This window comes from Protopterus annectens, chromosome 7.part0, assembly GCF_019279795.1.
Source record: "Protopterus annectens isolate FY-2018-M chromosome 7.part0, PAN1.0, whole genome shotgun sequence".
Taxonomy (NCBI): domain Eukaryota; kingdom Metazoa; phylum Chordata; order Ceratodontiformes; family Protopteridae; genus Protopterus; species Protopterus annectens.
Window position 1 is genome coordinate 1,850,926,620 of NC_056739.1, and position 16,610 is coordinate 1,850,943,229.

Genomic DNA, 16,610 nt, shown 5'->3' on the forward strand with positions numbered 1-16,610 from the left:
TTAAACTAATTATCCAATCACAATCATAGTAAATTTAAAAGGAAACCACTCTTGGTCAAAAAAGACAGTATATACATAGACAGAATCTTAAAACTAGCAAAATAACAATATTATTAAATATATTTGTACCTTAGTAAACTCAATAGAAATAGTCTCAATTTAATCCTGGAAAAAACATCTGCACGTAAAAACACTTGCCATTTGAGTTCTAAAAACTCTAAGAAATTGTTGTACTGCTCAACAAACAACTTAGACTCAACTTTTTGAAAAATCAAAAAAATAAAACTTTTTAAAGGAACAACACTCCTTGCTGTGTTTGGCTGGGGCATTACTAAAATCATAATTTTTTATGGCCTTAATGTGTTCATTTATATGACAACTCAAAGACCTTGTTGTCTTCCCTATATAAAAACAATTACAGGAGCAACACGTGGCCATGTAGACCAGACCTGAAATTGTACAATTAAACCTATCCATAGGTTCAAAAACAAACTCCAAATGGGTAAAAAAATATTGACTACATGGATAAATAAACCTACAGTACCTGCACCCTTGACATGCCTAGACTATCATAATCATTGCCTTTAGGAAGGTGCTCTAATAAACCTTTGAGATGACATGTTTTTCTGTAAATAAAATTTGGTTGAACACCTATTACATCACTGAGGTCCTTATTTCCAAGAATGACCTTCCAATTATCCTAAATTCATAACTCATAGGAAAGGCCAGTATCTTATCACTCCTGTCCCTCTCATCTGATTTCTTGGGAACAAACCCAGATGTCAGACTAGGGGGAAAATCAGAATGCCTTCTTCCTATAATCTGATCGGAAATCTCTCTTAATTTGGACTGTGGGTACTCCCTCTCCAAAAACATGTCAATCAAAATGCTGACCTCTAAGAAAAACATCATCATTTACCATATGACTAATATTAATGATCTGTCCTTTAAAAATGTTAAGTTTCATAAATGTAGGATGAAAACTACTAAAATGTAAGTAATTAGTACTAAAGGTTTTCTTTCTAAAAATATTACTAATAAATCTTTGTTGTACACAATCCATGATAAGTTGAATGTCCAAAAAATTAACCATTGTGCCAAAGCCACGGACCTCAAACATAAGCCATACTACACTTTGATTCATTTCAGTAACAAAAGTATAAAATTCCAGTTTACTACCCTTCCAAACAAAAAACAAATCATCAATGTACCTTTGATAGAAGGTAACAAATTTAAATCAGGGAAAATTAAACAAATAATAGTATTCCCACCAGCACCTAATTAAATTAGCAAGAGAGGGGCAACTCTTGCCCCCATCACTACATCAGAAATCTGCTGAGAGATACAAGACGCAAAAACAAAAAAGTTGTTACTAAGCACAAGATCCAATAATACACATATGGTTTTGATGTCTAAAATTAACCGGGGTGCATCGCTGGTTAAAAATAACTCAACAAATTGAATACCTTGTTCTTGATTAATAGAAGTGTATAAAGAACTGACATCAACAGTACATAAAAAAACATTCATTTCCATCACAATTATACCCCTTTAAGTGGTCTAAAAAAATCCATGAATCTTTTAAAAAATATTGACTTTTCTGGACAACTGGATTTAAAATACTATCTAATAACATGGAAATGTTTACAGTTTTATTTTTAGGGGAGGAAAATATCTGCACTGTCTGATGTTCTTGTGCTTTTACTGCTAGTCACAGCACTGCTGTACTGTCTGAAGTTTTTGTCCTATTACTGCTTGTCACAGCACAGCACTGCTGTACTGTCTGACATTTTTGTCCTATTACTGCTAGTCACAGCACAGCACTGCTGTACTGTCTGTCGTTTTTGTCCAATTACTGCTAGGCACAGCACAGCACTGCTGTACTGTCTTACATTCTTGTCCTATAGCTTAAGACTGCCTGGGCAGGCTGGGACTGCACATGTGCTGCCTTGGTGAATAGTGCACAATTGGGTGGTGGGCTCTTTAGCTTACAGGATAGGTGGTTAGAGCACACAGGACCAAGATCACACAATACTCCTTGTGAGATTCTGCTTTACTGCTTACAGTTGTTTTAATTGTGAAACAAATCTTGACTAACCAAAAAAAACTCCTCCAATTGTCTCCAAAATACATGTCTTATTCTAAAAACTGTTTGTATAACAACACACATTTTCTTGCAAAGGTAACTGCAGGAGTTGCTTTTGTTTGCTGGAGATTTATTTTGCCCTTTAGTACCTTGGCTGTGGATCTTTTTGATACTTTGTTTTAAGTGTCTACAGAACCTTTGGTGGTAACATAAGGTTTTATGACTAGGGCCCTGAAACAGCACTATGTATCCAAGCTTGGAATCTTTTTTATTAGCTACAATCAATGAACTGTAAAATTATTCTGTTTAGTTAAAAGTGTACAGCTGGTATAAACACAGTGTGATACTGCAATATTGTTCACAACTGTGCAAGCTGTTTAATGTGGATCATTTTTAACTGAAAAAGATTTGTAAACATTTTTTTCTATAGCCACCAGTGGCATTGCCAGATGGCTAATATGTAAATACATCCATAGACTTTAATGGACATGACTATGAATATACAGTAGTATGTTTATTATAGTCCATGGATGGATTTACATTACATGCATCACTTCAGTGTGAGTCATATTTTGCCAATTCCAGTACATGGAATTCTTTAGTGTAATTACAAGCCAGTATTATGTCAAGAAAGTATTGTTCTGTAAAATCTTACCATAACTTTAGATGTCCTTTTCTTCTGTATGCTGCTCCATAACACAAGGGAGTCTGCCTCTGGTCGACTCTCATATGTCTAGCCATTCTACAAAAGATATATGCTACCACTAGGGTGTGTGTGATGTCCCACATCTCTCTCTGCATAAATGGACATTGGGTACAAAATGGACGTCAGCATGCACCTACCTCAGAACTGAATGCCGCCGGAATCGACTATGGAGTAGGTACTCCAGGACTCAGGCAAGTGTCAGGAGGAAGGTAGGGTGGGAAACTAAACAGCAGCATATAGAAGAGAAGGACATCTAAAGTTATGGTAAGATTTTACACAACAATACTATGTCCTTCTATTCATGTGCTGCTGTATCCATAATACAAGGGAGAGTGCAAAAACTCCTGCACTAAGATTTGGGTGGAGGACCAGAAGCATTTTCCACAAACCCATGAAGGCTGGATCTGGCAAAGCCTGCTCTGCCTCTAGAAACAATGTCCAACTTGTAGCGTTTTGTGAAGGTATGGACAGAGGACCATGTAGCTGCTTATAAAATGGCAGTTGTAACAAAACCCTTGAAAAAGACCCCCGAGGTGTCCTAGTGGAGTGTGCCTTTACTGGAAAGGGAAACCTTCTGCTATGGGTTGTATAACAAAAGGTGATGGTTTTAGATATCCAAGAGGATATGGTTTGCTTGGAAACAGGGTGTCCCAGGGCTCTTGGGTGATAAGAGACGAAGACCCTGTCTGATTTATGGATGGATTTGGTCTAAGCCAAACAGTATCTGAGTTATCTGTGTACATCTAAGGAATGAAACAGCCTTTCAGTCAAGTTTTGAGGTGAAGGGAAGAAGGTTGGTAGGTTGATGGCCTCATTCAAGGACAGTTCATTGACCACTTTGGGCATGAAGTTTGGGTTGGTACGTAAACACACCCTGTCCTTGTGGAACACAGTAAATGGCTGAGAGGCCATAAGGGCTTGAAGTTCTGAAATATTTCTGGCTGAAGTAATGGCCACCAAAGTACAGTTTTCCAAGTACAGTGTTGGAGAGAGTAGTCTTTGGCTGGCTCAGAAGGTGGGAATGTCAACTTCTCCAGTATGAAATTTAGATCCCAAGGAGGTGGAATGGGCTTCCCTGGAGGTCTGAGGTGCAGAACCCCTTTTAGAAAAAGTTTAGCTTCCAACCTAGAAGCCAAAGGTTGTGAGAGAGGCAGGCAAGCTGAGACAGCAGATAAATGGGTCTTGATGGAAAAATAAGATAGTCCAGACTACATCAATTCACATAGGTAGGACAATACCACTAGAGGTTCTACTGCCAGTGGTTGTAAATTGTGTTTTAGATACCAGACAGAAAATCTCTTCCACTCTGAAAGGTATGATTTCCTGATATTTGGTTTTCTGGCCTCCTGCAAAACCTGAAGCATGTCCTCTGTGTATAGGTATCTGAGGGGAATCAGTGCCCTATTACCCACAGTATAAGGTTCAGGGTGGACAGTTGGGGGTGTAAGACTGTGTTCCCTGCTCCTGTGTGAGCAGGTCCATTTGGTGAGGTAACTTGCGGTGATTGCCCTTTGCTAGATGGAATAACAGGGGGAACTAATGCTGCCTTGGCCAGCAGGGAATCACCAACAAGTTTTGAGGTTGTCCTTTCAGAATTTTCAGCCAAACATTTTGTGTGAGAGGGAAGGGGGGAATGCATATGCGTACATCCCCTTGCAAGGGAATGAGACAGCAGCCATCCTCCATGCCTCCGGATGTGGTACCCGGGAGCAGAAGGGTGGAAGCTGCCTATTCATGGGGGAGACAAACAGATCCATATCTGGGATACCCCATCGATGGACCATTTCCAGGAACACATCCCTGTTTAGCATTCCCTCGTGAGATAGAGTCATCGGCCTACTTAAAGAATCTGCCATCACATTGTCTGCTGAAGGTATGTAGACAGCTTGGATGTTGACTTGTCTCTCCAGAGTGATTTCATGTACTTGTAGGCCAACCAGCACAGGAGGTAGAACCTTGTCCCCCCTGTTTGTTGATGCACCACAGCACAGTGGTATTATCTGTGTACCACCACAGCATGCCTGGTAGGAGATGATCTTTGAAAATTTGTAGGGCCAATATCGAGACTCTAATCTCCTTGATATTGATGTGCACATTCTGTTGAGTGAGGGTCCATGAGTTTGTCACTCTACATTCTCCTAAGGGTGCTCCCCACCCTGTGTCTGAAGCATCTGTGAAGAGGTCCTGCTTGGGGGGCAGGGGCTGTAGGGGTAGGCCTGGGTTGTCCTGAATCTGGGCTACCACCAATTCAGTTCTCTGGCAAGGCATGGCAGCATGGGGACCATGAACTCCATGAGATGCAGATGTTGCTTCCAGATTGTTCTCAAGTACCATTGGAACTTCCTCTTGTGAAGCTTTGCTAGGGGTACCATGGGGATGGTGGAAGCCATGAATCCCAGCAGAAATTCCATGGCCAACAGGGCTTTGAGGGGAAGTGCTTCCTTGAAATAAGAAGTGAGTGCCACAATGTTTTTCTAGGGGAAGACAGGCCACCATTTTCACTTTTAGGATCCAACATCCCAGGAACACCTGATTCTGTGAGGGTAACAAGGATGATTGTTTGAGATTTATGGTGCATCCCAGACTTCTCAAGAGGGAAATAGTGAAGTTCAAATGTTGTAGGACCATTGGAACTGACAGTGTCTGAATCAGGATATCATCTAGATAGGGGAAGAGTTGGATTCCCATTTCCCTGGCAAAAGCCATGACTGGTGCAAGGCATTTTGTAAACACTCTCGGGGCCATAGAGAAACAAAAAGGCAAAGCACAAAACTGAAAGTGTGCAGAATCCACTGAGAAGAGGAGGAATTTTCTGAAGATGGGATGGATAGGGATGTGTAAGTAGGTGTTTTTTTATATCCAGGGACACTAAGAAGGTCTGGAGAAGGATCAGGGGAAGAAGGATAGGAAGAGTGAGCATCAAAAAGGAGGTAACCTGGAGGAAGGTGTTGAAATGGGGCAAGTCCAGGATTGGTCTCCAGGGACCTTCGTTTCTGGGGACCAGGAATATCCTGGAGTAAATCCCCTTTCCTCTTGCATGAGTAGGGACTACTTGAATTGTTCCTTGTACCAGGAGTTCCTGAAGAACCAGAGGAAAGAAAACCAGTTGGCCTCAAGGAGGTTGAGGGATGCCTTTGGGAGTAGGTTTGGCCTCCCATGTCATGAAGTATCCCTGTTTTATTATAGAGAGGACCCATGAGTCCAGAGTAGCCTGATTCCAAGCAGGGAAGGAGAGATAGAGAGAGAGAGAGAGATGCATGAAAAGAGTAGTGTCTGGATGTAGTGCCTGGTAGTCAGAGGCTACCAGGCTTACCCTGAAAGGGCTGTTTGGGAGCAGACCTGGAAGAGAACTGTTTCCTGGAGTCTTTATTGTTTTTTGTTGGCATCTGTCTGGCAGGCCTTCTCACAAATAATGTTTTGCTAGGGTAGTTTCTTTGAAATCGTGAACAGTGGAAACAAAAATCCGTCTCAAATCCTGTAATTCCTTACCCTTTACTTGAAGGGTCTTGAAGAGGTCAGCTGCTGAACCAAATAAGTCTTTGTTGTCCGGGGGTGCATCCAGGGGGTTTGACTTGATGTCGTCAGGGAGAGGCTGCAATCCAAGCCAGGAGTATCACCTGATGACAGACCCAGAGATGGCAGCCCTAGCTGAGGCCTCTATTGCATCATAACTGCACTTGATAGAGTGCTTAGTTACCTGAGTGCAGGAATTCAAAACAGTAGATATTTTAGCCTTGGCTGTGGAGTCAGGGAGATCTCCCAATTGTTTAGCCACATCAGCCATCAGAGTATTTGGCCATGCGGGTCTGTTAGTTGATGGCTCTCACTGTTAAGGTAGCAGAACTGTGCACTCTTTTCCCTAGGCACTCCATTAATCTGCTCTCCTTGTCAGAGGGCAGGAGGGAGGTGTAAGGGAGTAACTTGGAGGTACTGTCTGCAGCCACAGCAATGACTGAAGGGTCTGCAGCAGGGGCTTTGTAAAGTAATTTAGCCACTTCAAGGACTTTGTACAATATGTCTGGGCATTTCGGTGTGAAAGGTTGGGAATCTGTTTTTTTGAAGCAGCCAGGAAAGCATCCAAGAAGGCAGGGTGCACTGGAGGTACAGCAAATGGGTTAGGAGACTCCATCTGTAAAAGTTAATAATACCTCTTTTGGGTCTTGGTGACCTGACTGCTGTCCCACTTGAAAAAAACTTTAATTTGAGCAATAATTTCCCTGAAGGTAATATCTTCTCCTGGGGAATCTGTGCCATTAGACTCCTCCTCTGGGGAAGCATACCCTGGAAGGGAACCAATTTGAGAGGTGTAAGGGAGGGATTCATCTCCTGATGAATCCTCTTCTTCAGAAGAGATGTTGGGGCCAAGTTTACCCTTAGGGGTGGACACAGCAGGGGCCTGGACCAGAGCAGAAATGGTGTAAGGCCAGGAAGGCATTTAGAAGGCCTTGGGTGAAGGCCTGCCCATCAAGAAGCTGTTCAGAGGCTGCAGGCATCAGAGAAGGAGCAAGATGCTTGGCCTTTTGCTTCTTCTTTTTATGGGATTCCGAAGCTGAGGAATCAGAGATGTGGTGTAGAGTTGGAGGGCCGGATGCCGGAATGCACACCACAATGTCGGTGGAAACATCCCCCTAAACTACAATCTGAGAGACCCTACATGGCCCTCAGAAATGATGAGTCTAGGTTCCCCCTTGGCAACTGACAGGGATGCCTGCAATTCCCTCTGGGATGTGCCCTCGGCTTCTTTAACTGCTTCCTCTGGGGTACCCACTAAAGGAAGGTCCAAGGATTCTGGCTTGGACTCTGGGCTTTCACCGGCCTTGAGAGGTATGGCTGGAATGGTGGGCACAGCAGTCAGTTCAGGCTTGATTTCTTGCCTTTTTTGACTGGTGGCTCATCCAAGGAACCCAAAGTTGGATCCATAGCTGTAGCTAAACATTTGAGTCACTGATTCTCTAAATAAAATTTTAATGCTGCTAGGCGACTTCTTCACATCCGTTTTGTACCCGACATCTGTTTATGACTGACGTCTGCAGAGAGAGATGTGGGACATCACACGCACACTAGCGGTAGCATCTATCTTTTATAGACTGGCGGACGTACGACAGTTGACCAGAGGTAGACTCCCTTGTGTTATGGATACAGTAGCATATGAATACAAGGACTTCTAGTTATCTTTTCATTTTACCAACATTCAAACAGGTACAAATAAAGAAAAAATATGCCTATCCATTTGTCCATCCATCAACAAACCCTTTTCCCCATTTTTGCACATGGAGTCAGGGTGTCACTTTGACAACAACAATCATCTACAGATGATATTCACTTCACTGGGTGGCTAGAAGAAAAAGAATGAAGAGAAACTTCGTCTCCAGAAGCAATTTATTTTTTACAGGTCCTGCCCAATAATATAGTTTTAAAACACAAATGAGGCCTTTCAAATGTATATTTATATTTCAGACCATGCAATCATGAGTGCAGACTAAAATACACCTCATATTTGTGGGGGCAATTTTTTTTTATTTTGACACCTTAAGTTTCCCATCTTCTAACATATTAATGAAAAACAAAAGGTACGACTAAGATGGCAAAGGAAGTAACTATCTTCAAAGTGATGCTTGACATACTAAAGGTTATTAAAATAGAGGCTTGTAATACAAGCAATATTTCTTTGATAGAGACTGTAGTTACTACTGTGATTATAGATTTTGACCTACAGCTTTAATAAGATGAGGCGTGGATTCTAAGTAAACCTGCAGGTGAGTCTATTTAACCTCTGTTCAAAAAAAGAAAATAAAAGACTTTTCCTCCAGCTTTTCATGGCCTTGCTTAAAATCCCTTTGCAGCTTGTTTCAATGTTACATTTGAAAGTAATAAAAAAGCTCTACTTTATAAAACAGTACTTGGTAGTCGCAACTTTATAAGTTAAAAAAAACTCCGGTTACACATTATTAACTTGTCAGAAAATAAAAAAGCCTAAGTTTTTAAATTGTTTGCTATGTTGTTACAGATTTCTAAAATAAAAAAAAAAAAGATCCATTTTCTGAAGCTGAAGAATGAATAAAGTTGTGAATATGTGCAATCAGCACTAAAACGTCATTCATTCATTCATGAACTTCATTCACATCAAACTTTACAAAGTCCATTAGTATGAATAAAGTCTGTGAACGAATGAAGATGTAGTATTGACAAGGGGTTCAGAAAAGCATTTTTGGTAGAGAAACAAACTCCTGTGGTGCACTCCAACATGCTACTTCTTGCATGCACTAACTCTGAGATTGTTGCATTTCAGGGAAAGAAGGATCACCTATATGGTGGTCTTGATCTTCCAATGCAAAACTGAGTTTTCACACATTACAGATAATACATAATAGTGTTGATCATCACTAGTGTGCTGCAAACAAGCCTGGTACTGCTGACGACAAATCTACAACATCATACATTCAGTGACTGGGGCATTCAATTTTAATAAATATGGATTATCACAGATCATATGCTGAGTCATGTTTACTTACTGGATTCAAAACATGACATTCAAATCTATTATTGCTAAAGAACTGAAGACAAAATTACATGGTGAAATAATAAAAGGACTCTTAGAAAATAGTGCACCTGTTGTTTTGCTTCAATACAAAGACAAAATATAGCATTTTTGAATTCTTCCAGGCCATCACAGATAGTTTAATTTGGTAGAAACAAAAAGCGCAAACTCTAAAAATGCCTGTAGCTAACAATAATCTCCTTCAGGCATTCAATAAACATCAGAGAGCCAGAGGATTCTAGAAGGCAACATCTCGGCTCCTTTTCTAGTACTTCATTAAACTCTGCATCCTTCACTGTTCACCACCATTAACAGCTGTGTGTTATATTACAGGGTAGCTTTTACTATAATTATTATTATTAATATTACTGAGATTTATGAGTGGGTCACTGATTGTTACCATAATAATATATTTTTGAGACAGTGATGCTGTGAAATTCAGCTTGAAAGGTGAATCTAGGCACTCATGTCAAGAACAGATAATAACGGGTTATTAATTGGAGACCCGATCATAATTCTTTGTAGTGCATTCAGCAGCATCAGCTCCATGTACTACTAGTTAGAGAAAAAAGCATTACATGTTTTGTTGGCTTTCAAAGCCAAGGAGCACTTACAGAGCCATGTCTAAAAGACAGCATGACACACTGACTTACGTTAAAGTCAGGGAAGATTACTGGCACAGACAGCAGGCAGAAATAAATCTGTTTTTAATTCTGCTGCTGTCATTTACTGGCAGGTTTTACTGCCTAACACAATACCCAGTCTTAACAACTTAAGCAGGGATGCTTAACATTTAAGATCGGATCTTGCAGACAGAAGTGCTTTGCCTTTTCAGAGTGTAATCATGGCACTCCATGCACTACAGTATTACTATTATTATTATTTATGATTATTATTACTACTATTATTGGTGGGGTTTCTACTAGAGGGGGGCTTCGTTATTATAATTATCATTACCATGATTATTATTAGTTTGGCTTCTAATAGAGGGTAGCTTTTTAATAGACAGAGGCTTCAAATGAAAGGGATATGATATACACTACAGAACAAAGATCGATTGTTTACTGTTGAGGAATTGCTGCAACTTAGGACCTTGGTGTGCCACTCAAGAAGTTATGGCTGTAACCCTGAGTATGATTTGTGAGAAGGGTACACTGTAACCAAATATAGAGGGTAGTGGCAACAATCCAGTGTCTGCTGTGTATTTCCAGAAATCATGGTTGTACCCTTGCACATGGTTCTTTCTCATTAGGATATGTATGCATATGTAATTATATAATAAAAATATTATTTTCCATTACCTTTCCTCTTGACTGTATAGAACCCAACTGCTTCTCCATCCTCCCAGAATATCTTAGCATATTCTTCTGGGCCATGGGCATGGAAGAAGGTATCTGAAGTGGGGGATACCTCTGACATTCTTCCGCAAATCATATTTAGCACATAAAGGACAATCCTTTCACCTAAAGACTTGACCTGTAACAGAAGTTTCAACCACTCAGTATAAATGTTAGCAGTCTGTTAATGCATATATTTACAATGATGACATTTTCTTCATAGGTGAACAATATATGTTACTGATGTTACATCAACAGAATCATAAACAACTGGGTTTATATTAGCCATTATGAGAATATCCTGATGTCATTAATAAATAACTTTACAATAATGTATCATTGAGAAGTGGCAGTTAGAATAAAAAAAACAAAAAAAAAAAACAGGCAGCATGACAAAAAGATACCCACACCTTCAGAATGTTTTATATAAAATATACATACTCATCAACCTCTTCAGCAATAATACTAAAATGCATAAGAAATGAAAGCAAAAAAAAATACAGCCGAAATCCAATTTGTTTAAAACAGTTAATATTCCCAATTCTGAACAGCAGAGTCAACTCTTAGGGGTGTGCTGTCAGTGTGGTAGTTCCCTGGGGTAGATGACTTTCCAAAGGATACAGTACTGCATATTTTGGAATTTAGTGCCAGTCCAAGATTTGGGCACCATTTATTTATTTGGAACAAACCTTCTTGCAAGATGGCTAAGTCATTTGGGGATTCAATGACTGCTTCTAGCTTGTAATCATCTGCAAACTTAGTCAGCCAGAACCCTTTGGTGTTGGCTTTTACTTCAGAAAAGTAGATGTCAAACAGGAGAAATTGTTATACTTCAAACCTAGAGGAAAGTAGCACATCCAAGGTTAGACAAGCAGAAATGGCTGACAAATAGACTTTAACAGATAAATATGTTAGACCTGAGTTGAGCAACTCACGCAGATAGGAAAGAACAGTAAGAATACCAACTAAAAGAGGGTCTGGTCATTCCTGCGACACCAATGATAAATCATTTTCCATTTAGCAACATAGGATTTTCTAGTAGTGAGTTTTCTGGCCTCCTGCAAAACCCAAAGCATGTCCTTGGTATCAAAAAGGAATCAAAACCCTATCACCAAAAGAGTCAAGTGTAGCGTGAGTAGATGAGGATGAATGAAGCAGCCTTTAGCCTGTGTGAGGAGATCCATCCTGTGAAGTAGCTTGAGATGATTGCCCCTGGCCAGATGAAACAGAAGGGGGAACCAATGCTGTATGGGCCAAAAGGGAGTCACCAACAAGATTTTGGGCCTGTCCCACATTATTTTGTGTAAAACCTTGGACAACTGAGGAAGATGGGGCTAAGCATACAGAAACATCCCTTTCCAAGAATAAAATATGGGGTCCACTTTTCAAACTACAGGACTCAGCAGCCTGGAACAAAACCTAGGAAGTTGTCTGTTCAGGGGGAGGCAAAGACATCTGCTTCAGGAGTACCCCATAGACAGATAATGTACAGGAAGACCTCACTGAGAAGTATCCATTTGTGAGGATCTGCTCTGGACCTGCTCATGTTGTCTACCACAAGATTATGCTCTCAGGGAATGTAAACTGCCTGAAGGATCAGATGATGGTGGATAGCAAATTCCCAAGTAAGAACAGCAAGTCTGCATAGCAGGTATGACTTTGTGCCCCTTTGTTAGGTTATGTACCACATGACAATGGTGTTGTCTGTGAAAACCCAGAGTGGACCTGAAATCAAGAGGGAATATGACAGCCTTCAACAGCCAAAAGAACAGCCCTAATTTCTTCGATGTTGGTGTGGTCCTCCAGTTTTTGGGAAGACCACACTGCCTGGACCCTGATATTGTTGGAAGAAGCCCTCCCCCATCTCAGATTCAAAGCATCTGTATATAACTCCTGAGTGGGGGAAACAGCTTGAAAATGTAACCTTGGATTCAAAGATAACTGATGAATCCACTAATGGCATTCATGTATGAGATAAGGCAAGAGAGGAATGTGAAATTCCAGAGAGTGACAATGTTGAAACCAGATTGTCTTTAGATCTTCCTCAACTGGAGTCTGGTGAAAGTAACTATAGGAAAGATGGAAGCCATGTACCCCAGAGCCCACATAAAGTCTCTTGCAGACACTACTTGCAGAGGAAAAAGATACTATTAGAAAGTTGTCAATAAGGTGACCTTCAAAGAAGGAAGAAGAAGAAAAACCAACAAAGGCAAGGTCCAAATCCTGCATTACAGGAAAATTTGATCCTGTGAAGGGGTCAGAATAGATTTTTTGAGACTGAAGATGAACCGTACACATTCCAGCTGAAGCAAGGTAAACTTGAAATTCTAAAGAAGAGGCAGCTGGGAAGGAGTCTGAATGAGACAGTTGCCCAGGCAGGGAAAAGTTTAGATATTGTGGAATTGGCAATATTTGGTAAAGACGCTGCAGAAAGGACAAAATGCTGCAAAGGAGAGAACTGATAATGTGAAGAAGAAACAAAATAACTGTAAAAAAGTCTTAAAGACAGACTGAATAGGAATGTTAAGTTACGCATCCATCCAGTCTAGCAAGACTAGACAGGCCTGAGGAAGAAACAAGGGGAACAGGCACTGAAGAGAGAGAACAGTTTGAAAGAGGGGACCCTCAGAATAGTGTTGAGAAAGGACAGATTCAGAATGAGCTTCCAAGAGTCCTCCTTCTTGGGAACAAGAAAAGTACAGTTGTGTACACTTACCATAAATGTTGATGTTTGAGTGTATTCACTGTTGCAGTCATCACATTTGGGTTATCTGTTTGCAGTAGCCCTCAGTCGGCCTGATTATCAAAATCTTGGGTCTTGCATTGTTGCTGTCATCTTCCATGACGTCAGGTAGTTATTGGTATAAAGCATGCAGCCGATGCCATTACATCAGTTTGTCTTGCCCCAGATGTCAGGTGCCCCCCTAATGGGAAGCAATTAAATATAAATATACAAGGTTACACCTCCAACAAAAAAGCAAATACACCAAAAAGATTTTAAGCATAGTAAAGGAGAGTAGAGGTATAGCCAAAAGAAGTCAGGTGGCAAGAGGGAGGGTAACCAGGACTGCAACAGTGAATACACTCGAACATCTACATTTATGGTAAGTGTACACAACTGTACTATGTTCTTCGTGTTTCACTGTTGCAGTCATCACATTTGGGTAGATTCCCAAAGCTAAGGATGGGAGGAGGAATTTAGATAGCATTAGGACCAGCTATAAGGCCCTGCAAGACTGCAGTGGCAAAGCCAGCTCTGGATTTAGAAAAAAATTGGTAAATGGTAATGCTTGGTGAAAGTATGTACAGAACTCCAGGTAGCAGCTTCTAGGATGTCCCTGGTAGGTACACCTCTGAGAAAGGCTGTAGAGGTAGATGCAGCCCTGGTTGAATGGGGTCTAATCCCCCATGGGATAGGTTTCCATGGTGCTTATAGCAGAAATGAATGCAATGGCCTATACATTTAGAAATGGTTTGCTTTGAAATAGGATTCCCCTCTGCCCCTGCAGCAAATGCCACCAGCAGTTGTTCAGATTTACTTTGAGGTTTAGTCCTGTGCAAGTAAAATCTAAGTTGTCTGTGCACATCTAAGGAGTGCAGTATTCATTCCCCTTTGTTCTGTGGATTAGAAAAGAAGGTTGGCAAATGAATGGACTGGTTAAGAGCCACACAGGATACCACCTTGGGCAAGAAGGAGGGATTGGTCCTGAGGGGCACCCTGTCCGCATGAAAGATGATGAACGGCTCCACTGCCATAAGGGCCTGTAGTTCGGATACCCTTCTTGCTGAAGTAATTGCTAAAAGGAAGGCTGTTTTCCAAGAAAGAAATTTCAACTCTGCACTTGCAGCTGGCTCAAAAGGAGGAAGAGTGAGTTTTTCCAGTACAAGGTTAAAGTCCCAGGCTGGAGTTGGGGCTCTCCTGGGTGGTCTTAAGTTTTTGGCCCCTCTGAGGAACTGCTTGAGCAGTGGATGAGGGAAAAGGGGTGGTTCTGTGTTGTAATGAGCTGAAATGGCCGAGGCGTGAATTCGGATGGAGGAAAAGGAGAGGCACTTGTGAAGCATCTCAGTAAAGTATTGAAGAATCTGAGGTAAATTGGATGCTGCTGTGCCCATCCCTTGAGTTTGGTTCCAGGCACAGAATCTTTTCAATTTTTCAGCATAAGATTTTTTAGTACTAGGCCTCCTTGCTTCCAAAATGACATGAAACACTTGTTTACTGAGGGATGGTAATGGAGAGATTAGGTAATTAGCCAGGCTGCCAGGTTCAGGGTTTGAAGTTGAGGGTGCAGAAACTGGCTCTCCTGTTGTGACTGCAGGGTAGCAGTCTGAGGCAGGTGCCATGGAGACAACAGTGACAAACTGCGCAAGAGGGGGTACCAGTGTTGGCGTGGCCAGTCTGGTGCAATCAGTATCGTCCTTGGTTTGCCCTGTTTGATCTTTAGTAGTACTTTGGAGAGTAGAGGCAGAGGAGGAAAGGCATAAACTGATAGATTTTTCCAGCTGAAGGACAGAGCATCCGCTTTCCAAGCTTGTTTGTGGGGAGTCCTTGTGCAGAATTTGTCCAATTGGTAGTTCTTAGGGGAGGCAAACAAGTCTATATCTGAGCTCCTCCATTTGTTTATCAACATGTTGAAAATCTTTGGTTCCAGTTTCCACTCATGTGGGTGCATGAGATTTCTGCTGAGTTCGTCTGCCAGTGTATTTAGTTTTCCTGGCAGGAATTGAGCCTGTACATGCACTTGGCAGCTTAAGGCTGTGATCCACAGAGCCACGGCTAGTCTGCAGAGGGGGTAAGAATGGGTACCCCCCCCCCCTGCTTGTTTATGTACCACATAACAGTGGTGCTGTCCGTCCTTACCATTAATTGTCCTGGAAGAATGTGGTCCTTGAAGGCTATCAGAGCATTCTGTACAGCTAACATTTCTTTTTGATTGATATGCAGGTGCATTTGGATTCGGTTCCATTTGCTCTGAATGCACTTCCTGCCAGGTGATCCCCCCATGCATAGTCTGATGCATCTGTTGTTAGGGTTTGGGTGGCAGGGGGTAGAGTGAATGGTAGTCCCTTGTTTTGGTGGCAGGCCTCTGCCCACCAAAGGAACTCTAACTGTAGGCAAGGTATGATAGGGATCATTGCTTCTAGATCCTGAGAATGTTGACACCATAGGTTTTTTAGATACCACTGTAGTTTCCTCATATGCAGCATTGCATATGGAAGTAGTAGAATGCAGGGGGCCATGAACCCCAAGGCTTGCAGCATTTGCCTTGCAGATAGCAGGGTTTTTGTGGTCATTAGTTTGAAGTAAGTTGTCAAATGAATTTGTTTCTCTGGTGTGAGGAAAGCCATCTGGAAAGCTGTGTTCAAGCTTGCCCCCAGGAATATAATTTGTTGTCAGGATACCAGATGTGATTTATTTTCATTTATGGTGTACCCCAGACAAGTTAGCAACTTTTATACAAAAGCCAGATGATTCAGAAGTATGTCCTGGCTTTCTGCCTGAATTAAACAATCATCCAGGTATCGGTATATTTGAATATTTCTTTGCCTGCAAAATGCAATCACTGGAGCTAGGCACTTTGTGAATACCCTGGGCACAGTAGATAAGCGAAAGGGCAGTGCAGAGAACTGATAGTGCATGTAACCTGCTTTGAAGCATAGGAGTCTTCTGCAAAATTCCCTGATTGGGATGTGCAGGTAGGCTTCCTTTAAATCCATTGTTGCCAACCAGGCATCTTTGCCTAGCATAGGGAGTAACTGGTGAAGTGTTAGCATCTTGAATTTTGTAATCACCAAAAAGGTGCTTAATACAGAAAGGTCCAGGATAGGACGCCATGAGTTGTCTTTTCTGGGTACCAGGAAAAGTCTTGAGTAGAAACCTTGTCCCTTTTCCTCTTCTGGTACAGTTTGAATAGCCTTTATGCTTAAGAGAGAGAGTACTTGCTC

At 41.4% G+C, this 16,610-nt stretch overlaps 1 protein-coding gene across 1 annotated transcript in view; it reads right to left on the minus strand.

Annotated features, from left to right (window-relative positions):
- LOC122807249 (protein FAM169B-like) overlaps positions 1-16,610 on the minus strand; it is a 446,649-nt gene that overhangs the window by 163,035 nt on the left and 267,004 nt on the right. Inside the window, exon 4 of the mRNA XM_044078338.1 lies at positions 10,632-10,806. Coding sequence (XP_043934273.1) covers positions 10,632-10,806 — 175 coding nt within the window. The remainder of the gene's footprint in view (positions 1-10,631; positions 10,807-16,610) is intronic.